At 38.6% G+C, this 17,993-nt stretch overlaps 1 protein-coding gene across 1 annotated transcript in view; it reads left to right on the plus strand.

Moving 5' to 3' along the window:
* The window catches only part of MYO9A (myosin IXA), a 320,315-nt gene that overhangs the window by 292,763 nt on the left and 9,559 nt on the right, over nt 1-17,993 (plus strand). The window contains 4 exon segments of the mRNA XM_020996823.2: nt 560-688; nt 1,646-1,751; nt 4,788-4,919; nt 5,494-5,617. Coding sequence (XP_020852482.1) covers nt 560-688; nt 1,646-1,751; nt 4,788-4,919; nt 5,494-5,617 — 491 coding nt within the window.

Below are 17,993 nucleotides of genomic sequence, written 5' to 3' on the forward strand. Positions count from 1 at the left end.
ATAGTAATTTTTTAAAATGTCATCATGGTTTAAACTGGGATCATCTTAAACCACTCCATAGAAGTCCTTGAAAGTTGAGAATATAATCATACAAATATGAAGGCTCTTCAGCTTAGTGGCGAAAATAGAAACTGAGAAACAGCCTGGTGCAGTGAAAAGAGCAAGGGATTTTTAAGTCAGAAGACCTGAGTTCAAGTCCAGGTTATCACATATAGTAGCCATATGACCTTAGGCTAGTCACTTGACTACTCTGAAACTCCATTTCTTCATTTAGAAAATGATGGTATCAATGTAATACCTGTATCCCAGACTTGTTTTGAGACTTAAATAAAGTCATATACATAAGACTTATTTTTGAAAAGATATAATTTTGGGTTGTTATTATTATAAATTCTCTATACGATTTCAAATTTCACACTAGCTATACACTTTTAATGTGACCATGAGAAAGTTATAATCCTCTTGCACTTCTGTTTTTGGTTTTGTTTTTTTTTTTCATTAATAAACTGAGAAATACCAAGAATTGATAACTTGGCTTTTTCTTCTTCTCTTGCAATAGATATTGACAGTGTGAATCTAGATGACTACAACATTCATGTCATTGCCAGTGTGTTCAAACAGTGGCTTCGAGAATTGCCTAATCCTCTCATGACTTTTGAACTCTATGAGGAATTTCTGAGAGCTATGGGTAAGCATGCAGGACCAAAAGATCAAAAAGACCAGTTCTATGATGATATACCATATCCAGAATCAGTTTTCTAACCCTAATCTTGAGCATTTTAATCAAACATAGAATTAGACTCGACATTGCAGTAAAAAAATAAAGAGAATGAGCATAGATCTTTGCCCTTGTCTGGGAGCAGTGTTCATCTAGTCCTGCCCACAGGGACCCTTGTTATGTGGCTTCAGGTATAGTATTATATTTATATTTTATTAATATTTTCATCCCAAAGATTTTATTCATAACAGTGCTTCGTGTGCTTTATGTGAGTTAATAGTCCCTTAGCTACTCACAAAAGTAAAAGGATTTAGTTTGAGAAATGTGTTGAAGGATTAAATGGGTAAAAGGTATGGCTTATATTGATGTAGATTATGAATCATTGGTTAAGAACTGTGTGTGTTATATAGTATGATACAATAAATAGGGCTAGCTGGCTGTTTTAACTTGAGCCTAACCCAGTCCAGGGTATAATCTCATATCTGGGTTCTTGATGATCAGTTCTCCTAAGAGTGATTAGTGTCTTAGAGAACTGATTTAAACTATCCAGACTTAAACAAGATTGATTTATTAACCCAATGAGAATTAATTTGTCTGTGAATAAAATTGCTACTGTTGGTATATAGTTGTGTCCACTGATTAGGACAACCTCTTTTCTCATAGCACCATACTTGAGACACTGAATAAGTAATCAGAAAGTTGTGGGGCAGGTAGGTAATGCAGTGGATAGCCTTTTAAAAATCCCCCCTCTCTTTAGTCTCCCAGAGTGTAAAGGAGTTGAAAATTCGCTTTCATAACTGTTCTTCAAAACTAGTCTACAATAGTATGAGGAATGGGCCACCACTGCTTAGCTTTATTTGTCCAAGAGAAAGATAAAAGAGTAACAGATGTGGTACCCTTTCCTGTTGGGTTCACTGTTTCTTTTAGGTCTGCAAGAGAGAAAAGAGACCATCCATGGCGTGTATTCTGTGATTGATCAGCTTTCCCGAACACATCTCAACACTCTAGAACGCCTTGTCTTCCATCTGGTCAGGTAATTGCTCTGAGGAAAAAAGAGAGATTTAGTGGTTTTCTTAGAGTGCTTCTTAAATGTAGAGAGTTCAAACTTCAGTATTTTAGGGAAGAGGACTCCAATACCTATACATTAAGGGATCTTTTTTTCTCTCTAGTGATGATAGAATAAGGTAGCTAGAATTGCTTGTCTGCTATAAGAACAGTCTCTTTACAAGCTGCTACTATAGGATATTGTTTTCCTCAGCAGTTCACAGTCTCCGTCCTTGAGAGAGTAATTCATTCTGTTTGCCTCAGAGCAGCACATCATCACAGGCTGAATGTCCAGTGTTAATGACTTGGCCTGTAAAACTTACTGGGTCAGAAGGGTTCATGTGTATAAAACATTGATATACCTCACCTACTCCCAAGATTTTAAGCAGGGATTTTTTGTTTCAACATGTATTAGAAATGCCTAGGACAATCTCTCTCAATTTATGAAATGACAGCAGTCAGCTGGAGGAAGGTGAACTCTCTTACAATTAACCTGGTTTCTTGAGACTTGGCAATATAAGGATATAGTCTTTGAATTTAATTCTGAATTTGTTTCATAGAACAATCTGTTGATCCTAAGAATCTCAGTAGGAGGAATATAATGAAACTTACCACAACAAATAGCCAAAAGCACTGGAGTGCTATTCCAATCAGAACTACCAAAAAATTATTTTGCAGAGCTAGAAAAAATAATATGAGAATCCATATAGAATAAACAATGTCAAGCATAACAAGAGAATTAATGGCAAAAAATGCAAAGGAAGATGGCCTAGCCATACCAGATCTAAAACTTTATTATAAAGCGGCAATCATCAAAACTGTTACTGGCTAAGAAATAGAGTGATGGATCAGTGGAATAGATTGGTACGCAAGAAACAGTAGTAAGCGTCTGTAGTAATCTACTGTTTGATAAACCCAAAAACTCCAGCTTCTGGGATAAGAACTCACTATTAAACAAAAACTGCTGGGAAAACTGGAAAAGAATATGGCAGAAACTAGGCATGGACCAAGATCTCACATTGTATACAAAGATAGGATCAAAATGGGTATATGATGTACACATAAAGGGTAATATCATAAGCAAATTAGAAAAGCAAGGAATAGTTTACCTGTTAGATCTATGGAGAAGGGAAGAATTTATGACCACACAAGAGCTGGAGAACATTATGAAATGCAAAATGCATAATTTTGATTATATTAATTAAAAGGTGTTTGCAAAATGCAATTAAGATTAGAAGGAAAGCAGAAAGATGGGAAACAATTTTAACAGCCAGTGTTTCTGATAAAGGCCTCATCTCTCAAATATATAGAGAACTGAGTCAAGTTTATAAAAATACAAGTCATTCTCCAGTTGATAAATGGTCAAAGGATATGCACAGACAATTTTCAGATGAAGAAATTAAGGCTATCTGTAGTCATATGAAAAAGTGTGCTAAATCAGTATTAATTAGAGAAATGCAAATTAAAACAACTCTGAGGCAACACGTCACACCTATCAGATTGGCTAATATGACAGAAAAGGAAAATGATAAATGTTGGAGGAGATGTGGGAAAATTGAGACACTAATGCATTGTTAGTAAAGTTGTGAACTGAACAGACCATTCTGGAGAGCAGTTTGGAACTATGCCTAAAGGACAATCAAACTGTGCATTCCCTTCAACCCAGCACTGGTAGGTCTGTATCCCAAAGAGACCATAAAAAAGGGAAAAGGACCTACACGTGCAAAAATATTTATAGTGGCTCTTTTTGTGGTGGCCAAGAATTAGAAATTGAGGGAATGCCCATCAATTGGGGAATGGCTGAACAAGGTGTGGTGTGTGAATGTTATGGAGTACTATTGTGCTATAAGAAATAATGAGCAGGCAGATTGCACAAAAACCTAGAAAAAGACGTACATGAACTGATGCTGAGTGAAGTGAGCAGAACCAGGAGAACGTTGTACACAATAACAGCAACATTATGCAATGACCAACTTTGATAGACTTAGATCTTCTGAATAATACAATGATCCAAGACAGTACCAAAAGACTCTACATCCAGAAGAACTATGGAGTCTGAGTGCAGGCTAAAGCATGCTGTTTTCACTTTTTGTTTTTCGTGGCTTTTTCCTTTTGTTGTGTTTTCTTGTTTCACAACACGACTAATGTGAAAATATGTTTCTGTGATTGCATATGTATAACCTATATCAGATTACTTGCCATTTTGGGAAGGAGTGAAGGGAGAGAAGGAGGGAAAAAAATTTGAAACTCAAAATCTTAAAAAATGAATGTTGAAAACTATCTCTACATGTAATTGGAAAAAATAAAATGCTATTTGTTTTTTTAAAAAGTGCTTTTGAATTAAAAAAAAAAAAGCACTGAAGTGAGATCTGATAGACTCTAATTACAGTCCAGGATCTACTTAAGAGCTGTGTGTGACCTGGATAAATTCCTTTGCCACTCTGGGCATCAGTTTCCTTATTTGTTAGTGAAAGCATTGTAATAAGGTGATTTCTAAGGCTCCTTTCTAATTCCAACATTCTGTAATCCTGTTCATTCCAAAGACGAAAAAGACCAGAGTAAGGAAAAGGCTACAATAACTAAACTAATGCAGATGTCCTTCTAGACTTCTAGACTGGTTTTAACCAGTACCTTATTGTCGACAATTATAACAGTAACATAAATTCCTTTTATATGACACTTTAAGGTTTATAAAAGGACTTTACATGCATTATCTTATTTGAGCCTCAGAACAACCTGATGTGGTAAGTACTACATGTATTATTAATCCCGTTTTACAGGTGAAGAAACTGACTCTCAGAGTGGTTAAGTGACTTGCCCCTGATTACACAGCTGTCAGAGGTAAGACTTGAGCACAAGTCTTCCTCATTCCAAATCAAGCCAGCATTCTTTCAACAAGCTGCATCCTCATTGCTTCTCTCTCTGTACCCAGATCTTTCTTATGCAGTGAAATAATAGGGCAGACTTCCTTGGTTGGCATTCCCTTTTCACTCTGGTTTCTTGGATGGTATGTTTTGGTCTTTAGGATTGCACTGCAGGAGGACACCAACCGTATGTCTGCTAATGCTTTAGCAATTGTGTTTGCTCCCTGTATTCTCCGTTGCCCAGACACAACTGACCCATTGCAGAGTGTGCAGGATATCAGCAAAACAACCACGTAAGAATTATTACATTGTCTACTTCCAAAAGGTGTGGGAACAACTCTGATAGCCAAATCCCTTATCGTCATCTAATCTTGAGAGGTCACAGATGGTGAATATTATAAGTATTCAAAGTATCTTTACTCGTTATGAGTCACTTTTAGGAAACCGATTTTTGAAATTTCACTCTCATGTGGGATTACTTATAATTCCCAAGTAACTTTCTGACAGCTCATTCCTACCAAGTTTTATATACCCTCTGCTTCCCTGAAACTGAATCTGCTCCCAGCCCCATGACTTTCTGATTTGGTCCAGAGCCCAAGAAAAAGACAAGTTCAGCACATGGTCTTGACATTTCAGATTGCCCATGCTCACTTTGACTCTTCCCAGGGGACTGGTGAAGAATTCTTATATTAACCTTCCTTAAAGTCTTACCTTACAGGAGTTTATTCTTCAGTTGAAACTATTACTAGAAACACTCCTTCCAAGCCCCTTCCTTGTACCTCATCAAAAACTGGCCCCAAGTCCTGCTTTACTCCAGCATGGCTGACCTCGAGCTTTTAGTTATACTTTGATCTCTTCTTTTTCTAGCTGCGTAGAGCTGATTGTTGTGGAACAGATGAATAAATATAAGGCCCGTCTCAAAGACATCAGCAGCTTGGAGTTTGCTGAGAACAAGGCCAAGACCAGGCTGTCTCTGATCCGACGATCAATGGTGAGATGTAGGAGACACTGCAGTCTCAGGGATAGTTGCATACATGGTGGGTTCTCTCTGAAATGAAAAAGAGAGATGTTCTCTGAGTCCTCCTCAGTGAGCTCTAAGATAACCTCTATTATTGAAAAAAAAAAGGTTAGTTCTATAAATGCCTTAGGCTGAAGACATCTTAACTTTTTCTCTTGAGTTAGCTTTACATAAAGTGGGCGAGACTTGTATGGTAGTATTGAGATAAAAAGGTGAAGGCTGTAAATCAGCTCTGTTCTCTTCTCATTTTCAGAAAACTAACCTACCTAAATGTTCCCTATACTTCCTTCCAGCGTCTGATCCCAGGAATGTGACTTTGAGCAGTTCTAGCAAAAATTCTTATGCATTGAGTGAGAACTTGATATTTATTGCTCTTATTTTTTAAAGTACCTTCTAAGACAATACAAGTTTCTTTTACAATTTTGATGCATCAGTACATTGAGTACAGTATGATGTATCCTGGGATTAATGTTTTCTTTTTGTGCTACTTCTTATTAGACACCTGCCTCTGGGATCTCCAGTGAGGCACAGAAAATCTCATTCCTATCCGTTAAGAAATCCTAGAGTCTTAAGAATCTAAAAAATGAACTGCCCTTCCCCTAGATTGAAGCTTTGAGCCTGGGGTTTCCACTCACCTTTCCATTTTTCAGCATGTCTAACCAGCTTGAAAATAAATCATTTATGATGATGATCAGGCCAATCCCATCACCCACAGTTTGTTTCCCAAAGGTATTTGATGAAACTACAAGTAAATCCAATTTGTTCCCCATTCTAACTGCACTTTAGTGGGGGGAGGCAATAAACATCACTCCCTCTTCCACAGCTTCACAGTCATCGCTTGGGTTGGTATTGGATTAGATCCATTTCCTCTCTCACTGAGTGCTCAATACATATTTACTGAATGCACAAACATCTGCATGTGCTTTCTTGTAACAGCAAAATAGACAAAGTTGGCTGATCCCAGGACACCATTCAAATTTATGTCATGGAAACTGAGCAGAAGTTGCATTGAAAGAGTGAAGCCATTTCTGAGGCCTGCTCTTCTTTCAAGAGCACTGCTTTAAGAGTCCTAGCTAGGACAAAGCAATTATAAAGGGGAAACACCTTTCCAATGCAATAGTCACTTTGCAGACCATCTGGCCCAGCTGTGCTTTGTTGCTGGTACTGCAGAGATGATGGATCCATCACATTCAAAGACTAAACATTCTCTTAGAGGGGGAATGACATGTACTCTAACCTTCTGCTTTCCTTTTCGTGTCCTTTTTAATCCAGAAACCTGTACTCATTGCAGTTAGATTTATGAGCATAACCCGCAATTCAATCCCGGTATGTATTAAACATGTTGTAGTGTATCACGGCCGCATTACATCCTTGCATGTCACTCATCTAGGAGCTGTACTGCTTGGTCATCATTCATGATTGTCCCCATATCGTGTGCAGCCTTAGGCCTTGCCCTCAGCCCCTATTCTCACCTTTTAGCAAGGCAAGGTCTCCTGTAAAAGATGGATAGGGCTCTGACAAGCAGGAATGGGGGCTGGCACTTAGAACAGCTTCACAGTCATTCAGACTCCCCTGCTCCTTCACCATGGGTATGAACCACTCTCCAAAATAACTTAAACATGCCTAGTTTGAGAGACTTCTACATGGCCAAAGTGTCTTTTTTGCATCTTGGCCTTGCGGAGAAAGTATCTTCTAATCAACTGGTTTTCCTCTTTACCTTTTGCTTTTTCCTTTAGTCTTACCTTTTACACTATTCCGTTCTTGTTCCCTTTTCACACCTCCTATGTTGTGTGCCCATCTTTTTCCAGGTTCTCTCTTGTTTTTTTACTCTCCTATATATGGTGCTATTGAATAAAATCCATCTACATGTTTTGTCTGTTTGCTGGAGGGCTGCTAGGTGGCACAGTGGATAAAAAGAGAGCATTGGGCTTGGAATCAGGAAAATTTATCTTCATGAGTTCAGATTCAGTCTCAGACACTTACTAGCTGTGTGACCCTTGGCAAGTTACTTTAACCCTGTTTGCCTCAATTCCTCATCTGGAGAAGGAAATAACAAACCACTCCAGTATCTCTGCCAAGAAAACCCCAAATGGGGTCATGAAGAGTCGGACACAACTGAAGAACCTCTGAATGACTGTTTGATGGAAAATGATGGATATTAAATCCAGAAGTTGAAAACTATAAAGGTATAGAAATAAACTTTTTTAGCAAGCATCGCTCCCATTGGATCCCTTGCTCCAGATTTCTCTTACCACCAACCCCTTTCCTATCACAATCAGAAACATTGACAGAGCCCTTGATCTTTGGTTTTTGATAATGCCTTCGAAGACTGGGGGATAGGGCTCTAGTTTCCTTTTGTTAGAGCTAAAAAGTACCTGAAAATTAGATTAGCAGTTAGAACAACAAAGATTTCACTCAGCAAGTTAGACCAGAATGAACAGGTGAATGGTATGGCTCTAAGCTTGGGCATTAGAGTTTATTCAAATTTTTGTATTCCTTCATCTCTAGTCCTACAGATGAGCTTTAGTGCCCCTGACCCATAACTGTTTCTTCAGAGAAAGTAGATAGACAATGAAGTAGAAAGAGTAAAAATGTCATATAGTAGACAAGGTTCATTTCAACAGAGAACCTTCTGCCTATTTAGTGCCTTATTTTAGCAGGAGCTTAAGACCAAAAGTCTCACAGTGGAAGCTGAAACCAGCAATTCACTCCCTGGATATTTACTACAGGAGTCAATCAAAAGGTAGAAAGTTTAATGTATTCACAGAATAAAAAGGATTATTGGTCCCTTTTGGTCTTCTGTCCATATCTACAGACCACAATAACATACTATAATGTCATTTTTTAAAGTAAGGATAAAAGTTAAGTTCTGATAATTTGGGGGGGGAAATGTCATTGAAGTAAGCTACAATTTTAAGGCCTTTTCCCAGATTATTTTATAGGATCATAGATTTAGTGCTGCAAAGGACCTTGGAAAATCATCCAGCCCAACCCTTTTACAAATGAGAACAGGTTCAGTTTAGCCAAGAGAGTTTAGGTTGTTAAGTGCAGGAGCAGGGTCATGACTCCTCTCTACAACTCCAAATGTAGGGCTTTTCCCATTCTCTACCCCTTTGCCTGCCCCGTAGATTCACTGAGATTTGCTGGCTTTGCTTTATATGAAGAAAGTTGAGCAAGGTGCAAGGCTTCCTTTGAGGACCAAAGTGTCAAATCCTAGTTTAGTGATGGAAGGATCAAGACCATAGGCAGCAGATGGAGAGGGAAAGGAAGGTTATATTGGAAGGGCAAGGTAAGAAAAATGGAGATGCATCAGTTTCTAGGAAGCAGATTGAGACCTCACCTATACCATCTCTACCTGCTCATTTTTCTTGTCCTTCTGGCTTTTCCTCTTCCCCTTGTCTCTCTAATTCCTGAACTCTTCTCAACAAGCTCTCCCTGGCCCCAGTCTTGTCCTGCTTTTGACACCTTAGTTGAGAGTTAGAGAGGCTGCTACCAGTGTGGTCACTGATGGGTCTGAAAAAAGAATTCTCACAGCTTTCCTACAAATACTACACAGCGTCTGTGAAGAACTGTGAGCAGCAGAGGACACGGAATGACAGGCTGAGCCATTTTCTCAACAAGGATACAATAAATATGGACTGACTCAGTACTTTCCTTCCTGGGAACCACTTTGGGGAAAAAGTGAGTCAGCCATTAATTTAAACTATACAGTTTCAAATCATATTAAAATAATTAAGCATGATTTGCCAGGGATAGTTGATTAGGCAAAAGTGATTTTTTTTAATTACATATTAATCTCAGAAAATTTAGCTATTTTCTACTAAGCTTAATTAGCTTCCTTGAGATTTTTATACTATATTATGGCAGAGAAGAAGGGACTGTAGTTAATTGAATAACCCTCGGTTTTCAAAGAAAATTGACATGTACAAATCAGATTAACTAGATTTAATTCTACTGATTTTTAAAATAAAGGATAATTCTGCACTCTGAATTTTAATTTGAAATTATGTAATTTCATTTTAAAAATTAAACACTATAAATCACTATAATACACTTTCAAGTAAAGGGTTTGAAAAACTAAGAAGTTTAAAAAATTTTTGTTTGTCACTGTAGTATGTTTCATCTATGCCTACAATTTCAGTAGCTGCCATCAGGTCCAAACAAACTGGCCTTACTGCATCTTATTTCTTCTCCTGTCTCCATACCTTACTATAGGCTGTTCCCTGTAGCTGGAATGTACTTCCTCACAACCACCCCTTAGCTTCCCTAATTTCTTTCAAAGCTTAGCTTCTACATGAAGCCTTTCCTGATTCCCTACCAACTGCTAGTACCTCACCCTCCCTAAAAAAAAAGTGTTGCCTTTTATTTATTTTCTAAATATCTCATATCTATTTTTATAAGTACGTGTTATCATCCCCAGTAGAACGTAAGCTTCTTCAGGACAGGGACTGTTTGATTTTTGTTCTGGTAACCCTAATATCTATCATAGTGCCTGGCACATAGGTACTTAACAAACGCTGGTTGGCTGATTGATTGATTGTTGGTCGAGCAGAGCACAGTTCAGGAAGGACTCTGATAGTGTCTAGAGATAGCAGTCATTTATTTCACTAGCCTGAAATGAAAGGGGAAGAAACTTTCCCTCTAGTCTTATAGTTGAAGGTAAAGGCTTATATTCAATTGTGAAAGAGTATGAGAAAAGTAACCATTCTTCAGCCTTGGGTGAGAAGAAGCTGTCTCTGTTCTGTTTTTTCCTGGAGGGCTTTTGTTCTTTTCAGTCTTATCAGTTTCACCAGCAGCTAGAAAGAGTAAGTTCTTCAAAATATTATATCTGTGGAATAAAAAGGGAAGGGGATGGGGGGAGGGGACCAAAGGTTGGTTAGAAAAAGCTGGTTAGCGCTAGTTAATTTCCATTCACCCCTATGCAAAGAATCAGAATCTTTGTCTAGCAGAAATTGTACCCCCTCTATAAATGGAGAGCCTCCAATCCTGGAAAAGATGCAGGATAAGTTTCACTCATCACCTCTTATGTTACTAATATACATCTGGGAAATAGGATTATGATTATAAATCCCTTGTGCAGTTTGGAACAGAGTTGGAAGTCAGGGTTTGGGTTTTGTACCCTAAATACCCACTTACCTTGTAAACAGCAGGTCTGATTCTTGTGATTTATGTAGATTTATATGCTTATTTTTCACTATGGTATCTTTCATAAAGGTACTTCATTCCCAGACTAGCTCATTATCTTTCCCTTAAAGCCCCTTTCTTCCTAACTTCCCTATTTCTATTAATGATACCCCTATTTTTCTCTTTGCTTAGGATGGAAATTTACCATCTTTTACTTTTCTCTTTTTCTGTGCTACCCCCAATCTAATGAACCACCAATATCTCTTTAATGACTTTCATATTCCTCCCCTCATTTCTGTTTCCACTGTTACCACCCTGGTTCCAGGTCTTCATCTCCTCTACACTACACATTCATTCTTCACACAAATAATTTTCTTAATTCACAGATGAATCATATCATTCTGTTGAAACACCCTCAATGACTCGCTGTCATCTACAGAACTCCTTAGCTTGGCATTAAAGACCTTCTGCAACCTGGTACCAGCCCACTTTTCCAGCCTCATCTGATGTTACACCCCTTTAGGTATTCTACACTTCAACTAAAACACGACTGTTTACCCTGTTTACTTCTTCTTCTGTTTACCGTATCGCCAGAGCTGAGATTCAGTCCGTATCTATCTTTTGCGATCATAGCTATTTCTTTAGTGAAGCCTGCTTTTAATCTCCCACCCTCAGCCAATACACATTCCTCAAATCTCTCATAAAACCTTATTTGTAATACTTCATCTAGGCATTACTCGTGTCATAGTTTTGGGTGTGCCTATCTTCTCACCCAAACGAGATCCTGCCCTTCCTAGATGATTTATGTGCTTGTAAATAAGACAACATCTTATTTATCTTTATAACCAGCCACACCCACACCCCCTCCAGTGCCTTGTAAATATTAGGCACTTATTAAAATGCTTGTTGACTGAAAATTGCTTGGCTTTAAAAAGACACATTAATTAAAAAGCTTCTCTATTTAAGTGTCATATTTATGAGATGTTGTGGTATAGTGGGAAAAATACTGGCCTGGGAGCCTAGTGCCAGCACTGCCACTTAATTGTGTCTGGTCTTTGGCAAGTCACTTCTCATCTCCGAGGCTCAGTTTTCTTACACAATAAAAATAACATTGCCCCACACACTCTCTCACACTCACACTCACACACACACTCCTACCTTTTCTTACAAAAAGTTAATATTGAAACTAAAGTGCTGCAAGAGAAAAAGTTAAAATGTTGTAGTTTCCAAAACAGTGTAGTGTGGTACATATAGGGCAACAATGAAGGGGGGGGGGGCTGATGGTATGTATATGGGCAGCAGGTAAATGGTGGCCATACTGTCTAAGCTTCCACTCTCCATCTGCCACATTCCAGTCTTTCTTTACCACATGGTGCCCAGGGAGGGAATCGTCTTCAGTAAGTTTGCCATGATCTCTCCTTCTTGCTACCAGCTTGGTTTGCCAGCCTCCTTTCCATCCCCTCACACCCCAGCACCATGGGTGCTTACCTGTCACTAAAACTAACATACTCTAGAGCTCCTTCTAATGTGGCTATGCCTCACTTATCCTCAGTTCCTGCAAGCATTTTGGCTAGAGAAGTAATCCTCTCTGAGGTTCAAATGGTGGTGCCCAAAAGTTGTTTGATCTTTTAAGAGGGCGTTGGTAAAACAGGAGGCAAGAGAGCAAGTCGTAGTAGTCCCAGAGAAAAGAGTACTCAGCTCAGACCTCGCTTTAGAGCAGTTGTTTCTTCCTTCCTTTAAGGAGCTTAGAATCAAGAGGATAGACATGTACACAAAGCGGCTATGCCATATGAATGAATTACAGACAAGAGGACTGCAGGAATGAAAACACAGACTCTTAGCACATTACATATCTTTATATTTTTGATAAAGGCATACAGTACTATAAAGTTTTGCTTTGAATGTGATTTTTGCTGAATCCCATAGATTTTTTTAAAATTTTTATTCCAAACTTAAATACCCCTAAAAATAAGCATTTCCATCATTTCCATATATATATATACATACATATATATGTATATATATATATCAGAACACAAAAAAGATTATATTTGAAACCACCAGTCTCCATTTCTTGTCACTTGCTTTCAAAAATATATATGTATATATGTACATACATATAATAAATTCCGTGCATTGCTTTGAAAACTGTCCTGCTTCTGTTTGTTTCTCCTGAATTGCCTTCTTTTCTCTTTTGTACCGTTTTTTAAAAAATTTTTTTTCAATGGCCCTTTAATCCCTTTGTCACCCCCTCTACCTCACCCCAGATTAAAAAAGAAAAAAAAAATAATTGTAACAAACGAGTATAACCAAGCAAAGCAAATCTGCATAATGGCCACACCCAAAAGTCTGCAGCCTCTTCTGCACTTCTCTTTTCTTAGCCGTACTTGTTGAAAAAGTTACCTGCACTCACTGCCTTTAGTCTCCTGTACTCTCATTCCCCATTCCTTTGAAGTCTGGCTTCCTACTTCATCACTCAACTGAAACCATTCTCTCCAACATTTCCAGTGATCTCTTAATTGCCACATCTAATGGTCCTTTTTTAGTCCTAATCCATCACAACCTATCTGCTGCATTTGACTGTACTGGCCACTATCTTCCTGTGAATAATCTTTCTTAGGATTTTTGTGACATGCTGTCTCCTGGTTCACCTCCAGCTTGTCTAGATGATCCTTCTTAGTCCATCCGTATTTCCCAGGCTCTGTCCTCGGTTCTTTTCTCCTTCTCTTCCCTTTCTTGGTAACACAATTACCTCCTGTGAGCTTAATTATATCTGGGTACATGATCTCTTCCCTCCCCGCCCCCCTCCTCCCCAGATTTATACATACTGTCATAGTCTTTTCTCCAAGCTTCAGTCCCACAGCACCAAATGCCTTTTGCACGTTTGCAACTAGATATTCTAGAGATAATCTTAAACCAGACATATTCCAAACTAAACTGTTTCTTTCCCCCTAAACCAGCCCTGCACAACCTGTGGCTTGCAGGCTGCTGCTGCCTGCCAGAGGATTTCAGGCAGCCCTCAAAAAATACCCTCTACGTTTTTCACAAGCCGTGTGCCCGTGGGCTGTAAGTTGCCCGCAGGCTGCAAATTGTGCAGGCCTGCCCTAACCCTCCCTCCTTCCAAACTTCCCTGTTGGCATAGAAGGCTCCAGTGTCCTTCCAGTGTCTTAGGTTCATCATCTCCCTATTATCATAGACTTTTCACTCTCCTTCACTCCATATGGCTGTTACTCATTTTCCAAATCTTACCATTTCTACCTTCACAACATCTCTTCCATCTAACCCCTTCTCTCTAGAGCTGCCTTCCAGTTCAAGCCTTTATCACCTCTTGCTTAAATTATTTCAGCAGCTTCTTAATTGGTCTCCCTGTCCCTCACCCAACAAAGTTCTTTCAAAGTAGTTTTCCTTAAGCATAGATCTGACCATGTGGCTTTTTCTCTCAACCCCACTGGTTTCTTATTGCTCTTAGAATAATATAATTCTTCTTTTTAGCTTTTAAAGCCTAGCCCCAAACAACCTTTCCAGCCTTATTGGACATTACTCCTCTTCCCACACTGTGATGCAGCCACGTTGGCCCTTTCTCCATTCCTCACACAGTAGTCTATCTCCCAGCTCTGACCTTTGCATTGGCTATCCTCTTGTCCTAGAATGTACCCTGTCCTTCACTTAACTTGGCCTTGCAGAGGCCCACTCAGCCTTCGAAATATAGCTCAGGCAGCATTTATGCATGAAGTCTTTCCTTATCCCCCAGTGCCATCCCTTCTAGGCTACCTTGTATTTAATGACTAGAGAGAAAAAGAGACACACCCACATACATTTGTATGTATATGTATATATTTGTTTTTACATTCATGCTATACATATTTTCTATGTGCTTATTGTCTCTTTAGAATGTCAGTCCATCAACAGCATGGATTGTTCCGTCTTTGTACTGTATCCCCAGTACTTAGCACAGAGACTGACACGTAATAGGTGCTTGATAAATACTTGTTGATTCATTAGATACTTTTGCAAAAAGTTTTCTTTGACTGGAGATTGTAGATTTTGGCTATGATATTCCTGGGATATTTTCTTTAGGGGTTTCTTTCTCAATATGATCAGTGAATTATTTCTGTTTTCACTTTGCTTTCTGGTTCTAATAGATTTTGGACAGTATTCATTTATGACTTCTTAAAACTGTCCAGTCTTTTTTATTTTTTTAATCATGGTTTTCTAGGACTCTCATGATTCTTAAGTTATCTCTCCTTGACCCATTTTTCTAAGTCATTTATTTTTTATGTGAGATAGCTTATGCTTTCTTCCATTTTTTCAGTCTCTTGATTTTGGTCTAATATTTCTTGTGGTCTCAAGGAATTTCTGTTTGGGCTATTCTAGTTTTTAGGAAGTCTACTAAGTTTTACATAGGTTTTACCACTTTCTGTTCTAAGCTTTCAGTTCTTTTTTCCAGAGCTTTCATTTCATTTCATTTTTCATCTTTTGCTGGGGATTGTGTGGTCCTTGTAGTAGATCTGTTTTTTTCCCATGTAAGTCTCTGCTTGCAGTTATGGATTTACTTCCTCCTTGGTTGGATTTTTTTGGATTTGAGGGAATTTCTGGATCTATAATAATTTTTCATAGTAATGAGAATTTTCTTTGCCTTAATAATCATTCAAACCTTAGTTCCTGAAGTGGGGCTTTGTGCCTGGGATAGGTTCTGCTTTGATTTTGGTTGGGATGATCGGCCCTCCTTGGTCTCTCCGTGGATCCCCTGTATTTCTACACTGTTCTCTACCTCCTGAAGTTACACACATGCGCACATACACACACATGCACAATCTGCCAAACTTCTCCCCAAAATCCCATCTGAAAACACCAATATCCTAATGAATCCTAGACCATCACAATTTCTGAGGAATCCAAATGTGACCAACCAAAGGCATACATTGGGTGTAAAGAGGTGGCAGTGGCATATCGCCAGCAGCAAACAGCACACAAAAGGTAGTATAAAACATAATATAGAAGTATATGATCTTATTTAAGTAGGTGAGCTGGCAATATAGTGGAGAGTGAGAGACATGAAGGGATAATGGCAGGGCTGCTTTTGTTATGCTACCTATATAAATTAAGATAGCTAGAGGATGTGTGGAGGCCTTCCTTTGGAAGATCTTTAAAAGGACATAGACAAGATGTCACACAATGAGAAAGTATAAATGAATTGCTATAAGCATCAATTGGAGAACAGCATCCACATCAATGAAATCAAAGATACTTTGAAATATTATCTTTAGGAGGCTCTAAACAGAAAAAATGTTGGAGCTATCCTTCTACCAGCACTTAGACCCTTCAGATCCCATCAAGAATACTGAGATGTTAGGGAAAAGGTTATTTTCTCTGAAAGAAAAGGAATAGGCCTTCAGAAACACCACCTCAGATTAGACATTCTGGCTCTGAAACACAGAAATTCCCTCTTCCATTTTAAATATAAGCATTTTCTGGGTCCCAGTTTGTAAATTAAGTTGAATTTTTTGAAAATTTATCCCCAGCTGGTCAAATTGTCACCATTCAGAGATTAAGTACATGGCTGGAAGCCAGGCTCAAATAAAGGCCATTAAGAACATTGAAGCAACTTATATATAAACCTCAACACCTGATCCCTTTCACTCTAAAGTGAAACTCTTAGAGAAAGGAGGGGATATATGTACATCATTTAAGAAGGAGAAAAATGAGGTAAGTTATTAATTTTGCACTTAAAAGGATTTGAATAAAGTCTTCCTGAAGCTAGAGGTATCTTCCTTCATTTAGCTGTTAACGTCTGGGATAGAACCAGACAGTAAGGAATAATGTATCTCTGTTGGTTCTGCAGTATTCTGCCTATCCTGCGGCCAGTTTATGCTTCCCTGATAGTCTTTATAAGAGAAAAATATGTCAGTGTCTGATACTCAGTCTGAAAATCTTTGAGGTCACCCAGCGTAGTGAGTTACCTTCACTTTTCCTGTGGCCCAATTGCTGCTGTACCTGTCTGAAAGCAAAAGGTTTTTCCTCCTTCCCCCTTTCCATTTTTTGAATCCCACCCCACTCTTTAAAACCCAATTCATATTCCACCTCTTCCTTGAAGTTTTCTCTGATCCCCATCATCAATAGCACCCGTCCTCCTGAACCTCATTTAGCACTTTGTTTCTGTCTTTCTATTTTTCTACATCATCTAGATCTGTATTGGTGTAGTGTCCCTCGCCTAGACCGTGGACCATGTCATGCTGTTGATCCCAAGGCCTAGTACTGGGCTTACTTGAGTGTTGGCTGGCCTAATGGTGTACACCAAATTAGCTTCAAAGGTTCTTAATGGATTTCTTTGGGCTTTTTGTATATTATATATTACAGAGTGAGATAAGTATTGAACATTTTTGCTCAAAGAAAAACAAATCACAGAAAGATGATTGAGCATATACCAGATATTCTCCAGTCACCTTGATGTCACTGTCATGGCACTGCTGCAGTAATAGCATTCATGATGGGATTTCATTTCTAGTTAATCTTGTCAGGATCTTTTATTCCCCTCCTTTGAGGGGATGAGGAAACTTCCTGGTCACAGATAAGAATTTTTTTCTAGATAACTAATCCCATCTGCTGTAGTTATATCTGCTTACCTGTGGACATGCTGTTTGCCCCGGAACAGAGGATAGCTCCTTAAAGTCAGAGACTGTTTTGTCTTTCTGTCCCAAGCATCTGGCACAGACTAATCAGTTAGCAAGCCTTTATTAAGCACCTACTATGTGCCAAGCACTTTGCTAAGTGGCAAGGATACAAAGGCAAAAAAGTCCCTGCCTTCGTGGAGCTTATGTTCTATTGGTAGAGACAACATGCACACATAAAGCTACCTAGCTATAAAGAGCTATACACAACAAACATATAGACTAGATGGAAGGTAACCTTGGAGGGGAAGCTCAATAAACATTTGTTGGATCAAAGAATGAATGGCACATGGTTCTAGGGACTTTGAGGGAATACCAACAAGCAGAGTGCTTTTATTATAGAGATACTTTTAAGCCAAGCCAATGGAATTTATCTGCTAAGGTAACAAAATCTACCTTTTGGTTTTTTGTTTTTTTGGTGAGGCAATTGGGGTTAAGTGACTTGCCCAGAGTCACACAGCTAGTAAGTGTTATATGTCTGAGGCCTGACAAAATCTAACTTTTTAAGAACTGAATTAGCTACTCAGCTTTGCACTGATTGCAGAATACACATCCCC

Source organism: Phascolarctos cinereus, unplaced genomic scaffold (genome assembly GCF_003287225.1).
Source record: "Phascolarctos cinereus isolate Bilbo 61053 unplaced genomic scaffold, phaCin_HiC Scaffold_3;HRSCAF=262, whole genome shotgun sequence".
Classification (NCBI taxonomy): Eukaryota; Metazoa; Chordata; class Mammalia; order Diprotodontia; family Phascolarctidae; genus Phascolarctos; species Phascolarctos cinereus.